Here is a 15,342-nt window from a genome sequence, read left to right as displayed (position 1 = left end):
CATCTCCTTGTGCCCCTCACATCTCCTTGTGCCCCTCACACGGCTGCCCCTCACGTCTCGTTGTGCCCCTCACGTCTTGTGCCCCTCACATCTCCTTGTGCCCCTCACATCTCCTTGTGACCATCACATCTCCTTGTGCCCCTCACATGGCTGCCCCTCACGTCTCGTTGTGCCCCTCTCACATGGCTGCCCCTCACATCTCATTGTGTCCCTCACATGGCTGCCCCTCACATGTCCTTGTGCCCCTACATCTCCTTGTGCCCCTCTCATGGCTGCCCCTCACATCTCATTGTGCCCCTCACATGCCTGCCCCTCACATGTCCTTGTGCCCCTACATCTCCTTGTGCCCCTCTCATGGCTGCCCCTCACATCTCCTTGTGCCCCTCACATCTCATTGTGCCCATCTGATGCCCTCAGTGCTCGCTCCATGGCCTCCTTAGGGCCCTGCCGTGCTGGCCAGGCACATCCTTCCCTCCCTGCTGCCCCCTCTGCCCCTTCCCCCTGGCATCAGGTGTGTGCCGTCTGCCATCTTGTGCAAACCAGAGGCTCCATGTAGCAGTGCCCGCCCGGCTGTGTCCGCACCACGGGCAGCGCCGTTCCCCCGTTTTTGCCCCTCCACACACGAGCGGTGAGGCAGAACGGGGCTGCCCACTTCTGGTGCCGTGTGCCGGGCCGTGGCGTGCACAGACCGCTCCCACGCATGCACCCCGGGACCTTGGCACGCAGGGATTTGGCCAGAAAAATATATCATTGCTTTGGAGCTTTCCTTTGTTTGTTTACTTGTCTGGCTCGTAAATAGAGCGGCTCTTGGAGATTAGGCAGGAGGGAGCAAGAGGAAGGGAAACCGGACTTGGGGGTTATGACCTCCGTGTGGATGCTGGGCTGTTTACATTCCCTGCTCCGGCCCCAGTGACCATTGCGGGGCAGTTTCTGCTCAGCCTCCCGTCCTGCCAGCCCTCGGGGTTTGCAGCTCCCTGCTCGCGCTGCCCCTGCCCTGTTCCCTGCAGCACTTCCCGCTGGGCACTGCTGCCACAGCCAGCCTGAAACGGCTGCCAGCCCGGTGTCCCCGAGGGGCAGAGCCCTGTGTTTAGCCTGCTGCCTCACGTTTCATGAATGAAAGCCTCTGAATGGGGATTTCAGGATCTGCTAGCCTGGTGGCCCCGTGGAGCCAAGCCGAGCCAGGACCTGTGTTCCTCTGGAGAGCTGAAAGGCAAACACCGGGCTCTGGCTGCTCAAGGGACCGCGGCTAAGGGACATCTGGTTGTCGTGAGCCAGCAGCTGTGCCAGGAGCTGGTACATTGGGCCAGGAGTGCCCAGCAAGAGTGAAAAGGGAGGAGGGGGAAGCGGGGTGGCACGGTCCCAGTGAGGGCAGCCTGGGGAGCATGGGGCACACAGAGGAAGCAGCTGGGAAGACGCCTCCTGGTGTCCTGGTACACTTGGCTAGGATCCTGCTGGCTTGCAGGCTGTGCTGGCTGCTGTGGCAGAGGCAATGAGGTAGGGGCCCATGTGTGGGTCCTGGCTAGCATTACAGAACAGGAGCTAAACCCTCTGACCCCACTGTCTTGCCGCAGCCAGCTGCCTCCTGCACGTCACACCCCTCTTTCTTCCCTTCCTTTCCTGGGTGTACGCGAGTCTCCCCCAGGAAAACTTGGCTGCTGTGGCTTCCCAGCTGGTGCATGAGCAAACGCTGTGGGCAAAGGAGCTGAGGAGGGGATGAGCTGGCCGGCAGAGCGAGGCTGCTGCGCACGTTTTCTTTGCCTGCGGAGGAGCTGCAGTATGGCTCATCTCACGCCCAGCACGGCGTGCTGCTCCTCGCTCAGGGATGGCAACTGGGGACACTGCTTTCCCTCTGCCCAATGAATTCTGCATTTCAGTTAGCTTTCCCTGGGGGCTGAATGCAGTCCCCTGAGTGCTGGTCTGAGGGAGGAAAAGGCAGCAGCACAGTGGCTGGGTAGAGTCCGGGAGTGCTGGAACATCGTGTGCTAGGAGGCTGTTTGGATTAGAAACTCTCTGCGGATCAAGTGGGCTGGATGAAATGCCAGGGAGGGGAATCAGAGTTTGCTGAACTCTAGTAATTGGACTCGTCTGTAACACCCGGATAGGAAAAGTGAGCTGCTCACGCTCGGCACAGATGAAGGGAAGGAGCCAGCAGAGACCAGCCCAGTAGGAATAACAAGGCAGGCTGCTGGTACAGGAATGACTGCGCAGGCTGGATAGGTGACAAGGGGGAAAGGAGCAGAGAGTGATCGCTGGGTGCTGAAGGGATTTTCTGAGCATGAGTGGTGGAGGAGGAGCAGTTAAGGACTGGTATGGTGCAAGGTGTGGGGGGAACATGAACCACGGCCTAAGGAGAGGGGTGCCCCAAAGGTGTCTCTGGTATAACGTGGTGCACTTTGGAAGGTCCGTGTTCAAAAACTTTGGATAAAAACAGAGGGGAGGGCTCCAGCCAGAAGCTATAACAGCCGCAGTGACAGATGTGGCTGTATGGCCGTGGAGGCAGAGCTGTGAGGAAGCAGGAACAAATCTGCTGAGGGAGCCCAAAGCAGTGTTTTCTGCGTGTTACTGGGAAGAAAATATGTCACGTAGTAAGTGAGGGGACTGGAAATGAGAGGCTGAACCAAGCGCTGAACTCATGTTGAAAACTTGAGCTTTCAGGAAAAGAAGACAAAAACCCCAAACAAACAGCTGATGATCAAAAGCAGGTATGTGAATAGCTGGAAAACTCAGCTCTGTGCATCTGGAGGAGCACGCAAACGTTGCCTGACTCATCGGCAGTTTTAGCATGCTTGAAATTCACGTCTGACTCTGCAGGTACTGGGGAGATGTTCTGCTGGTCTTTGCAGACCTGGTAACCGTCCCCTAAACTGGCCATCCTTAGGAAAGAGTGGTTTCTCTATCTGGGTGGACAAGGAGGAACAGATAGGGCTTGCTGGGGGTGCTTTAGCCAGGCTCGTGCAGCCCTTCAGCGGGTGCCCGATGGGAGAAACAGGACCAGCTCGGTGCCTCGGGCTGGGCGCAGGTCCCTGCCCGGCAGCTTGCACCTACGTGCGCCGACCTCTGCCTGGCAAGCAGCTGATGGCTCACCCTCGCATCAGCGCAGCGCCCGCGGGCAGGCCCTGGCAGTACTGACACACTCCGTGATCCCTAAAGGAAACAAGTAGGCGGTTCTGAATCCGGCCCCGGGATCATCTCTTCTGCCAGCAAGTTCGCCATTTGCCCCTCTCTTTTTCGGAGCCTTAAAATAGAGACCGAGGCTGGGAAGCCGGAGGGTTTTTGTAGGGTTTGTTGTGGAAGCAGCCCACGCTTGTGTCCCCAGTGGGCTGTGCAGGCTGGGCTGACCCCTGGGGACAGGCAGGAGAGGCGCGGGAAGCTGGCATCGACATGCCTGCACTGGACATGGAGCCTCTTCTTGTTAGTCTGCCGCGGTTCCCCTGGTCCCCTCTCGGGATGCAGACAGCTGGAGGCAGCGAGTTCAGAGGCCGGGCTGGTCAGGAAGAGGCGCGGGAAGTGCGGGAAGTCACTGGCTGTCATGTAGGAAAACAAGCCCGAGCGAGGGATGAGGGAGCATGGTGCAGGGACGGGCAGGAGATGCTGGCCCCGGCATCGCAATCGGTGCATCGGCCCTGTCCCTGCTCAGAGGGCACGCGGCAGGCTGGCTTGGCCGGGGAGGAGGTGATATGGGGGGCTCGCCAACATGCATTCCTCCAGGATGGGCTCAGGGTAGCCCCCGAGCAAACCTGGCATTGCCGCTGCCTCTCCAGGAAGCCGGGCCCTTTGGGGGAGACAAAGCACGGCCGGCCACTTTGTGGTCACCGCGGGGTCCGTGACACCAGCACTCTGGGCTGCTTCCTGGTCACCGGCCAGCTCCGCGCAGTTCCTCCGCTCACGCGTTCCCCGCGCTGCAGCTGGCCGAGCTTTGCTTTGCTTTGCTCATTGTCTGCCGTGGGTGATGTGAGCTATTCAGCGGCTGCCAGCTTTCAGGCGGAGAGGGAGATGAGCCACTCCTCCACCCACGCCATGGGAAAGGGACGAAGCCCTGCCGATGCACACGTTCGCTCCTGCCGGGGTGAGCCCGCTGCAGAGCCCACACGCACCGTGCCCGGCAGGGAGCACAACCAGGGAGCAGCCCGGGCTGCTGCCCGGTCCCGCACAGCAGCGAGCCTGCTGCTCCCCTTCTTCTTGTGTGTTTGCCTTCCAGAGCCAGACGGAGGCTTGCCGTCACTATTATTTTGCTTTGTGTCAATATTATGACAGCTAAAAGCAGGAGAACTGCATCTACACGATAAGCAGCCAGAAGCTCTGGGCTGGGCGTGGATCGTGTTAGTTTGGCAGGGGAGAAAAGTGCCTGGCAGCCCCTGCCCGCGGGGCTGCACGGGGAGGTGACGGGCAGCGGTGCAGCATGGAGGCTGGCCCACGCGCCTCTCCTCCCTGTTAAACTCTCGCTGCCTTTTTTTCCAAGAGAGGTGAGGCACGACAGATGTGTCTGAGGGGAGGCGAGAGCAGAATTCACTTGGTTTTCTGGTGGAAAAGTCACCTCTGGCTCTCACGCCAGCCCTGCTTTTCTGGGGAGGGGGCTGCACGGGGCAGCTCGGGAGCGTCTCCGCTTCTCACTCCGGACTCTCAGCACCTCCTGCACAAGGGGCTGTTGTTTCGGCACGGTAACTGCACGCCCCGCGGAGGCTTGCTCTGGGAAGGTGCTGATGCAGTGCTTACCTGTAGGCACCCACGTATGCTCGGAGCTGCGGTTCGGCTCCCTGGTGCCTCACCCTGCTCCTGCAAACACCCGCGTCCCAGCGAGTCCCTGCCGGCCGGCCGGCAGTATGTGCTCTCCGTGACTTCCCCGCCAGGCGCAGCCGACTGCCGCGGGCTTCCCTGGTGCTGCTGCGTCACGGCCAGGCTGGGAGACGGCCAGCCGGCCTTAACCCTCCCTGCCGCCGGCATCGCTTTGCCTGCAGCTTCGCCTCCGTGGGAGCGGGGCTCAGCCTCGGCGTTGAACAGGGCCTGTGCTGAGAGATGAGGACCAGTGCCTGGTCTGCTGGACACCGACCCGAGTAGCTCAGGGCCCTAGGAGAGAGAGCTGCTCTTCGGTGACATGGCCACTGACCCCCTGAAATCTCCAGGGGGATTTCAGCTCTGTGTGGGAGCAGTGGCTGGGTGCATTGCTGGGCTTGCCCTCCTGTGGGTCTCCTGCCTCCAGTGCTCGCAGGCAGTCCCCACCAAGAGCTGTGCCACGGGCGGGCTGGCCCCGGTGCCCATGACCACAGACATTGTGGCATGGGGGGGGGCTCGCATGCCAGCATGGGACCGGGCCATCAGGTGTCTGCGGTTTCGGCCAGCCCTACGGAGAGGCCACAGGTCCCCAGGGAGGCCGAATCCACCCCAAGGAACCAAAATAAACAGCAGAGTTCCTGCCACGTGCAGCCGGGGCTGACTAAGGGCAGCCGCTTCCGCCTGCCTCGGGCAGCAACAACAGGCGCCGTGCGCCACAATGTTCGGGGTGCGCAGCACGGCCCATTTCCCCCTATTGTCAGCCTCCTCCTCGGCAAACACATCCCCCTGCGCACCTGGGCTGGGAGGAGCGACCGCAGCACGGCGCAGCCTGCGGCCAGGCATGGACTGCCCGACCCGGTCCTCGATGGCGCTTGGCAGCACGGCCGCTCCGGGGAGTCCTATGGGGCCCGGGTGTCTAGCCTGTTGTTTGCAGGTTGTTTCCTTTAGCTGGCGATCCAGGGGTTGCTGTCCTGCTCGTCCACAAGGACACTTGACAGCTCCGTGACAGTGTCCTGGTAGAGAGACCTGGGTGTGCCTCCGCAGAGAGGCTGGTGCTGGGGGTCCCCACCACAGCGTGCCCATCCCCACCTCCTGCTCTCTGCTCCAGCCAGGCCACCTCCGCCTCTCCCCTTAAATCTCAAGGCTGCAGAGACACAATCTGCAGAAAACCGAGCTGGTTTATCTCAGTGTGAGGCACTGAGGGTGAGGCACAGGCGCTCTGGGATGAGACCCAGGCCTAGGAAGCCTGGCACATCACATCTCTGTGACATTTGGCCATGGCCATCCTGTCACATCTTCATGACATTTCACCATGGGGGTCCTGTCACATTTCTGTGGCGTTTGGCTGTGGGGGTCCTGTCCCATCTCCATGACGTTTTGGCCATGGGGGTCCCGTCACAGTATGGGGCTCGGTGCCTGAGGGGCTGGCTCCACTGGGCACCGAACAACACGGGGTGTGGTGTGTCCCCGGGTGGGAGCCTCCAGCCCTGGTCAAACTGGCTCTGGTGTCAGAAATAGCAGCACAAAAATAATGACCTGAGGTTTTCTGGGTGTTTTCTAAGGGCTCATCGAGTGACGCAGGAGGGCCCGGAGACAGTCGGCTTAAGAAGGAAGTGGGGATGTTTTTTTGGGGCTGTTTTCACCTGAGACACTGAAGGTGGGATTTTGTAGGGGTGAAGACTCCTGTGAGGGGATGCTGATCCTAACATGGGGCTGTTTTTGGAAAGAAGGACAGCTCAGCAGGGCAAGGCTTCACAGAGGAGAATGGCTGCCCATGGTGGGCTGTTCAGCAAGCACAGGCAGCCCGTGTGCCTCCCCAGAAGGTGGACAAGGCCTGGAGGGCGAGCCCTCATCCCAGCGGGGCCACAATGCGGCTGTCCCCCGCTGAACCGCCGGAAATCCCCACAGAAATGAAGCAGAAATCCCACTCGCCTCCCTGCCCAGCCCTGTGAGCAGAGCGGGGAGGTGGCACAGGCACCCATTCGAGCTGAGGCTCTCGGCCTGCGGCCGCCACATCTGTCCCGTCAGGAAATGTCTCCGTGTGCCTTCTGTCCCCGGCCAGTCCCCTGAGCCCCGTCCATCTCCCGTTCCCAAAGTGCGTGGCTCCGGACCCTCGTGGGAGGCAGCGTGAGAGACACCAGGGCACATTTATAGCATCAGCGCCCAGCCCTGTCCTGCAGCTGGGCAGCATGGAGCGCGAGCGGCGCGGCCCCGGCCAGCTGGATGTTTCTCCCATCCACAGGAGGACATTGCCGGTCACAGGTTACCCGCGTCCAAATATTATTTCTCCGCTCCTGTCTCTGCTGCATGCTGCCTAGAAAGGGGATGCTCATCCCAGGAATGTAAACTCTGCCCAAGGCCTCTGAGGAAATAGCTTCAGACCAGGAACAGGATTGCACTCGGCAATTAAGGGCTGGTCTCCCCAGCCACACGGCTCCTGGGGGAGAGCCCTTTGCTCCAGCGCCAGAGGCTGGCCTTGTGTCTGAGAGGTGGCCCCAGGGGACCTTCCTGCAAGGACAGGCGGGAGGCCCCGCGTGGTCACGGTCTCTGCAATAACAGGATTCTGTCCTTCCAGCAAGCTGGCAGCAGCTACCGCTCGGGGCAGGAGGAAACGCTCCCTTCACCCCCCACCCCAAAACTGTCACTGGGGAGGAGGGGGTGCCCTTGGCCAGGAGGGTCCGTGAGGCAGCAGAGGGGGAGCACAGGCCGCAGGGGACATCACAGCAGGGACGTCACCGGCTCCTTGCTGCCCGGCCAGGGGCAGGAGCTCGGTCAGGCACCGAGTGCTGCTGAGTGATGAACTCCAGCGCACCCAGCCCCCCGGCCGCGCCGGGGCTTTCTGTGTGCTTATCTCTGCAGCATCTCCCTGCTCCTTGCCAGGACCAGATCCTGCGGCTTTCTCACGTGCCCAGCGGTACCAACGTGCGGAGGCTCCAGACGGAGCCCAACGCCTGCTGACGCCTGAGCCACCACCACCTGCGTGGCCCCAGGGGGCTGGGGACAGCCCACCGGCGTGTCCCTCATCCTGGGGACAGACCGCATGGGGCTGGGAACGAGCCACTGCTGTCCCTGCGCCGCAGGGACAGACCCCACACAGAGGGAAGCCCTGCAGCAGCCTCCCTGCCCTCCCGGGAGGACGGAGACGTGAAGCCTGGCAGGGACGCAGAGCCCGTTATTTCCCCGGGACCTGCGGCCCACTGGGGATCGTGTTGCCCGCTGGCACCCCTTCCCTTCACACCTCCCGCAGCCACAGCTCTCCTGGCCACCGGCACTTAAAAATAGCACAGAAAAGGCCACAGAGCTCCTCTGGGTTTACTCCCAGCAGCGGGGTTTGGCCCGGCCTCCCCCAGACCCGCTCCAGGCAGAGGCTCCACAGCCCGGCTGCACATCCCGCCGGGCTCTGCCCGCTCCCCGGGGACCCCCGTGCGGGCAGGACCGGGCCGTGACCGCGGGGCTGGGGGGCTGCAAACCCCCCGGGGGCTGCCAGAGCCGGACCAGACCGGGGCGGGGAAAGGGCTGGAGGCCGCGCCGAGCCGTGCCGGGAGAGGCGGGGGGGCTGCAGGCGGGGCTGCCCGGCGGCTCCCGGCGGCACCGGCCGTCCCCGCGGCCGTCGGGGCCGGGCACCTGCTCCCGCCCCGGGGGCGGAGCGGCGGCGGTGAAATAGGGGCGGCGGAGCGGGGCGCGCTCCCATGGCCCGGCGGCGGCGGCGGCGGAGCGGGGCCGGTGCCCGTACCCGTGCCCGTACCCCGGTGTCCCGGTGGCGGCGGGGCGACATGCCGGGGGGGGCGGCGCGGCGGCGGCGGCGGCGCTGAGGCCGGCCGGTGGCGGAGCGGCGATGCGGCTGCTCGGAGCCTTCCTGCGGCTGCTGCTGGCCGGGGCGCTGGGGGCGCCGCCCGCCCCGGTGAGGACCCGGGGGGGGGGGCGGGAAACGGGACCGGGATCGGGGGTCGGGGAGGCGCCGGGGGTCGTGGCGGCGGGGTCCCCCCCCCGTGCCGCCCCCCGCCAGCGCCCGCCTTTCCCCCCTGCAGGCCCCGGAGGCGCGGGGGACAGCCAGCGCGGAGGCGCCCGGTGAGTTGGCAGCGGGCGGCAGCCGGTGCCCGGGGTGGGAGAGGGCTACCGGGGGCGGCTCCGGTGCCCCGGGGCCGTTATCTGTCCGCCCGGAGCCTGAGGGCGGGGGTCCCCGGTCGGACCGGGGGGGATCCAGCCGGTGGTGTCAGTTCTCGGAGCCCCGGGGCTGTTTTCCCCGTGCGCAGCGGGGTCCCGCTCCTTGCAAGCCGGCAGCGCAGCCTGGCCACGGAGGGGATGGGGGGGACGGAGCTGGCAGAGGCCCTCGGGGGGTCCTGGTGGCCGTGTGAGCCCCCATAGCAGCGTGGCGATGGGCACGAGGGGTCCTCCACATCCCTGTGCCCCACGGTGGCTGCGTGACCCCCTCACAGCTGCCCCTGTGCCATCCCGTCCCCTGCAATGGGTACACCTCATCAGGGGCTCGGCCGGGGTCCCCCCCTCCCTGGGGCACCTCCTTAGAGCCCCCCCCGGTCTCTTGCAGTCCTGACCTTTAAGGAGATCTGGAATCGCAGTTTCTGCCGGCCGCTGGAGCAGCTGGTGGATGTCATTGCCGAGTTCCCCAACGAGGTGGAGTACATCTTCAGACCCTCCTGCGTCGCCCTGCAGCGCTGCGGGGGGTGCTGCGGGGATGAGGGGCTCCGCTGTGTCCCCGTGGAGACCAGCACGGTCACCATGCAGGTAAGCGCTGCCTCTGGGGGGCTGGGGGCGGCGGTGGGCTCCCGGACAGCACCGGGAGGTTAAACTCGCAGCCTCACATCCTCAAGATGTTGCCGCAGCACGGATAGCAGGGCACTTGAGCACATGCCCGGCCAGAAGGGTCCCTCTGCCTGCCCTCTGGGCTTGTCCCTGATGCAGGGTGAGACCTCTCGTGGTACCGACCTCCGTCCCTGCTTCCCTGCCCTCTCCTCGGTGCGCAGTCCAGCTTCCTGGCTGCTGTCACCTTTCCGGGCTGTCCCTGTGGGGCCGGGGTGTCCCTGTTGCTTGTGATTCTGCCTGCTTTGGGGACAAAGCCCTGGAATCACAGGGGAAAGCCGGCAGAGTGATTGCTGTCTTGTGCCAGGAGATGGCTGTGGTGGCGCTGGCAGCAAGCGTGCGATGGGGAGAGGGTGAGCACAAGGGGCTGTGTGTGCTGCGCTTCCAGCCCTGTTATGGGAGCTGTGTGAAGTGGGGAGGGGAACTTTAGGATGTGAGCAAGCTGTCGGCTTTTCCCAGTGTGCTGCACAGCCCCTGCGCTGCTCTGCTGGCATCAACCTGCTGCTGCTGTGCTGGGGGTGAGGGACTAGAGAGAGCCTGCAAGAAATCAGCAAGTTTGATCCTGCAGAGATTGAAAGCATGTTGGAAAGGGAGGGTAGGAGTTCCCAAATAAAAAGTCTTGACTTAAGCAGAGCAAAAGTCTGAAGTGATGAAGTCTGAAGTTCTGAGCTCCTGCTGGGCTCCCCTCCACACGTGGTGTGCTGATGCCAGGCACTTCTGTGGGGTTAGCGTGGATCACAGCACGGATGAACACTCACAGTGAAGCCCCTGGATGTGCAACCTGCCCTCCGGGCTGGGCTCTGGACTGACACGTGGCAGGGCAAATCCTGTGCCCCTGGGCTGGGGAGGCACCGTGGTACCGGCTCCAGGCTGGGTGCGGTGGGAGAGGCGGCAGGAGGAAGCAGCAGCAGGAATGGCCTGGAAAACAGGGCTGGGGGGATATTTCCTTCAGAGAAGGAAGATGCACAAAGCAGTCAAATATGTGAAAGGCCTCCACAAAAGCAGAGACAGGAAAATCTGCTCTAAGGCTGGGAAATCCCACGACTAGGGGATTTGGATTACAGACCCAAGATGCAGGGCGGTGGGAGCAGAGCCTCCTGAGCTGCAGTGCCCGTGGAGGTGGGGTCTGTGGTGCCGAGGACCGGGTCAGACACGCGTCTGTCTGGCCGAGGGGCTGGGGTGGACGCCATCCTGCGCTGTCCGGGAGGTAACCTTTGTTCCTCTTTCAGCTCCTGAAGATAAAGCCCAACGGGGAGGCACCCTACGTGGAGATGTCGTTCACCGAGCACAAGAAGTGTGAGTGCAGGTAGGGCTCGTTCTGTGTCGCTGCGAGCCTGCCAGCTCGCCTGCCGCCCCTCTGCGGGGGGCAGAGTGGGACGGGGATGTGCTGGGGGCACCTCGGCCGCGTTGGGAGCCCTCCCTCATCTCTGTTGTGCTGGGTGCTTGTGGGGCAGGCTGCCCCATCTGGGCATGGGGATTCGGGGTGTACGTTTCTGGAGTATTGTGAAAGCTGGGGAGCGTGAGTCCTGCTGGGCAGCTGTCAGGCGTGAGGCTTGCCTGGAAGAGCGTGAGGATCCCCGCGTCGGTATTCCCCTGCTGTGCAGGCGGCCGTGCTGGAGCAGACCCAAGGGCCGTCCGGCTCCGCGCTGGCTCTGGGGCCATCCGTCAGTGGGTGCGTAAGGAGGAGCGGGAAGAAGCACGTGTGCTGCTTCCCCCTGCTTCCAGCTGTTTTCCGTGCAGGGAATTTCCTGAGCCTGTTGTGGGTTTCCTACCTTGGGTAACTCCCAGGGGAACTTTCTCAAATGCTTGTGCAGCTCGCCTTTGGATCCATGTAGGCTTCTTGCATCTGCAGCACCTTTTGTCTTCTCATTAAGCAGCCTTCAACACTTCTGTGGCTCCCCTTATTAAGTTTAGCGGAAGCGGGGTGGATGTCCCGGCCTTGGCTCCTGCAGGGGATGCCTGAGCCAAGTATGTTGTGGCTGGTGTCAGACAGCCACTGCTGAGACTCTGAAGCAAATCCCATGTGTTACTTGGGGCCCTGCGTCGTCTTTGACCAGCTGAGTGGTGAAAGCTGTCACTGAGAGCAGCTAAAAAATGAGCCTGTGCTTCCTGTCCTCACGGGCAAAATGGCACAGCCCCCAGGGGAGGCACCAAAGCCTGGGTGGAAGAAGTCACTGGGTCTGCTTTAAGCACGAGTTAAACAGGGTGTGCTGCGTGCTGAGGTGCGTCAACACCCCGCAGCAGCTCACCAGGTGGCACTGACCATGTAACACCTCTGCTCTCCCCGCAGGCCGCGGCAGGACCTGGTGAGGCTGGGGAGGTAAGTGGCGCTGGGGGTGGCGCTGCCGCCCGGGGCTGTGGCCTCGTTGCCCATGCGTCAGTCTCTCTTGTGCTGCTTTCCTTTTGAAGGAGGAGACCCAAGGGCCGAGGTAAGAGAAGAGGAGACAAGAAGAGACGTAAAGACTGTGAGCTGTAAGTGAGCAGGGGCAGGTGTGGGTGGTGCCTTCCGAGTTCGCTTTGCAGGGAACAGCAAGTTTTTAGGTCTTTATCTGGTGCTGTGAGTAGCGATGGGTTGCTGCAGGGAAGAGCAGGACGGAGGGGACAGCAGGTGGCTGGGGAATCACCCGCTCACTGGGGGCTTGACAGATGCTTGGTGGTCTTCAGGCTGAGATGCTCAAAGCTGGCCAGTCCCACCCAGGATGGAGGGCGTCGCTTGGCCGTGCGGGGCTATATTGCCTTCACAGACTGTGCTGGGTCTTTGACCCATGAATTTCCCGTTTCAGCCTCCTTTTGCTGCCAGCCGTGTCCTTACTGCAGTCCTTGGCTAGCTGCTGTTTGGGTTACTCCCAGCCTTACCCACATTATGTTCTGCTGACTCTCACAAACAGCCTGCTGAGGCCGTGCAGGCCAGGCCCTTGCAGGGGACGGAGCCTGGGGCTGGCACTTCCCTGTTGCACTCCCTGTGTTGTCCAAAGCTCGCTGCTCAGTGCTCTGCCAGCATCTACAACCCCGCAGCCCCCTCCTCGCCGTGAAGCCCCGCTTCTCGCGATCCCTTCCTGCGGGTTGGTGGGGAGGGAGGGGCCTGGGGGGCTGCGGGGGGCGACCCCGGTGGTGCTGACCCTGCGTGTGCTCCCCTTGCAGATGTGGCATGCCGCGCAGGTAGCCTCCGCTCTGCCCCCGGCCTCGCTCCTGCCTCCGGGGCCTGATCCAGTCTCATTCCTGCCCGGCGTGGGGGACGTGCGGAGCTGAGTGACGGTGGCTGGGGAGCAACTGTGCCGGGGAGCAGGTCGGCAGCGGGAAGGAGCCGGCAGGACTCTTGCTTGGCCCTGGAGCCAAGGATTCCCTCGCCCTGTCTGCACCGGTTGCAGCAGGACTAAAGGACCCTTAAAGGAGGATGAGGAGCTGGAGCCGCACTTCAGTGCTGAAGGGCGTCCTGGGGGCCACAAGGAACGGAGCTGGTGGATGTGCTGCTGGGGGTGGCACGGGGTGGGGGCAAGCAGGGCTGCAGCCACGGAACTGCCCTGTCCTGCCGAGCAGGGGGGAGGAGGGACAGCCGGGACAGGCGGGGCTGCATCGCTCCCAGCTTGGCACGGAGCAGCTCAGGAGGGTGCCAGGGTGGGTGGGGAGCTTGCCTGGGGAGGCCTCCTGGTGGGCACGGGGAGGGAGCTGGGGTGCTGTGGCCCTTCACGTACTCATATCCTCATCATAGCCTCCCCCTTCTCAATAAAAGCTGGGGGCAGACCCAGGAGCTGGCCGGGTGAGTGCTCCTCTCCTTTCCAGCAGCTGCAGGGCGCTTCCCTGGGGGTGCCCGGGCTGTGGTGGTCCCCGCACTGCTCCTGCAGCGCCCCGTCCCATCCGTGGTGTGATGCTGGAGGTGGGTGACCTGGGGTCCTGGGAGCCACTCTGGGGAGGGAGCTGCCCCGCTTCTTCACGCTGGTGTGTGTGTGGCTGGAACCTCTCCCTGCTCCCCAGCCCCTTCCTGCTCCGACCCCAGCCCCTCTGCCTTGCTGAGGGCTGATGCAAGGGGAGCAGGCTCCCCGTGGGCTTCCCCACCCAAGAAATGGCCCACTAAAGGTTATCCGGCTGGCACGGGGGCACCATTTGTTGTTGGCAGTGTCCTGGGGCATGCAGGGGGGCTGCGTCCCTCAGCGGGGTGGCTGTGGGCAGGGCTGGGTGGGCTCTTTGCACAGCCCTGAGCTCCTCCCGTGGGCTGCCGTGGCCACCACAGCTCAGCCAGGTCCAGGGACAGCCCCAGCCCTTGTCCCTGCTCGCCTTAAGCAGGCCTTAAGCCTTGGGGACTTCTTGTTTTTCCACTCCTGCCGTGGGAGGGCTGGGTCTGGCTGCTGAACGCACCCCTGCTCCTCCATCCCTTCCTGCAGTGCACAGATCCAAAGGACGAGTTGGGGCACCAGCACCCCCCTGGGACGCCCACGGCACCGGTGCCCCCAGGGCCGGTCCTGCACCCAGCGCCACCTCCTTGGGTGTGGGGCTGGCTCCTGAACTCATCCAGCCTTTCAGTAGGTCCTAGCAGAACACAGCCAAGGTTTGTTTTTCCAGGCGTGAAGCAGAAGCCTGGGTAGGAAGATGTGCAAAGGCTTAGCTGTTGCCATCGGCCAGGAAGAAATGCAGTTTGTCCCGCCCGGGGTAACCTGCTGTAGCAGGTGGGGGGGGTTCAAAGCGGCTTCCCCCAGGTTTGGCACGGTGTGTGTGATGCTTTGCACTGAGCTGGGGCCCTGGTCTGGGCTGGTTCGCCTCCTTTCAGCCCGTCTGGTTGTGCTTGTAGGATAACGAGAGCCACGAGCAGCACGTGAGGGACGGCTGTGATGGCTTCTGCATTTGTAACAGTACAAGTTCCACCACGGTAGCATTACACCTATAATAAGAAAACTACATAAAAATGAGGGTGTTAATTAATTAAAAACCTGCCGAGCGTGGTTATTAGGGTTGGAAACAAAATAGCTCTATTACCTGTGACTTGGAGTGTTTTGCATCCAATGCTGCTGTGTTTCCTGAGGACTGCTGGTGTTTCGGGTGGCCTCGGTGCAGCTCTGCTGCTGCAGCCTGCTGGAGGAGCAGCTGGGGCAGCGTCGCACGGGCAGGCAAGGAGACGGAGAGAAAAATCACCCAGAACTGGGTCCCGTGGTTCGTTTTCTCCCCGGGACCTTGCTGCTGACCTCATGGTTGGGAGCCCAGAGGGAGGTCGGCCCGGTGATGCCCCCGGGGAGCAGCAGGACCCCAGCCGGCCCGTCTGCCCCCGCTGGGTTATCGGCTTCCCCGGGCTCACCGCTCCTCCCGGTGCTGCGGGGCAAAGGTTTGTTTAACGAGGCTTTGAGAGAAGGGCTTGGGCAGGAGGGTTTATAAAGGGTTGGAGGGGAGGTGAAACATCAGCTGGGCTCCGGGCTGCCGCAGGACCACAATCGTCGTGTATTTTGGGGGTGCACCCGGTACGGTGCTGGGGAGACCAGCCCAGGGAGACGATGTTAAAAGACTTTGCTGACAGCTTCGTGAGGATGCAGGGGAACCGCGTGACCTTTCTGCTCGCCGGCGTTAGCAGCTTCGGGTGAGATCGAGGCATCTTCAGCCCCCCGGGGACCACCCGGGCACTGGGTGACCCCAGCGTTGCCCACACTGAGCCCTGCCCGCCTTTCCCAAGCCCCCGCTGCGGCCCGGGCCCTCCTCTCGCAGGGAGGCCGCGGAGCCCGGCCCCACGGCAGGCACGGGCCGTGCCCGGGGCGGGGGGGGCGCCGCCAATTC

At 63.2% G+C, this 15,342-nt stretch overlaps 1 protein-coding gene across 1 annotated transcript; it reads left to right on the top strand.

Moving 5' to 3' along the window:
* Nucleotides 1-8,446: 8,446 nt before the first annotated feature.
* PGF (placental growth factor) lies at nucleotides 8,447-14,043 on the top strand. The gene is made up of 7 exons (XM_083838720.1): nucleotides 8,447-8,671; nucleotides 8,799-8,838; nucleotides 9,317-9,513; nucleotides 10,818-10,894; nucleotides 11,879-11,908; nucleotides 11,998-12,060; nucleotides 12,730-14,043. The coding sequence occupies exons 1-7, from the start codon at nucleotides 8,606-8,608 to the stop codon at nucleotides 12,749-12,751; spliced, it is 495 nt and encodes a 164-aa protein (XP_083694846.1). The 5' UTR covers nucleotides 8,447-8,605; the 3' UTR covers nucleotides 12,752-14,043.
* The last annotated feature ends 1,299 nt before the right edge of the window (nucleotides 14,044-15,342 follow it).

Source organism: Anser anser, assembly GCF_964211835.1.
Source record: "Anser anser genome assembly, chromosome: 5".
Taxonomy (NCBI): domain Eukaryota; kingdom Metazoa; phylum Chordata; class Aves; order Anseriformes; family Anatidae; genus Anser; species Anser anser.
This window is presented reverse-complemented; position numbering and strand designations above follow the sequence as displayed.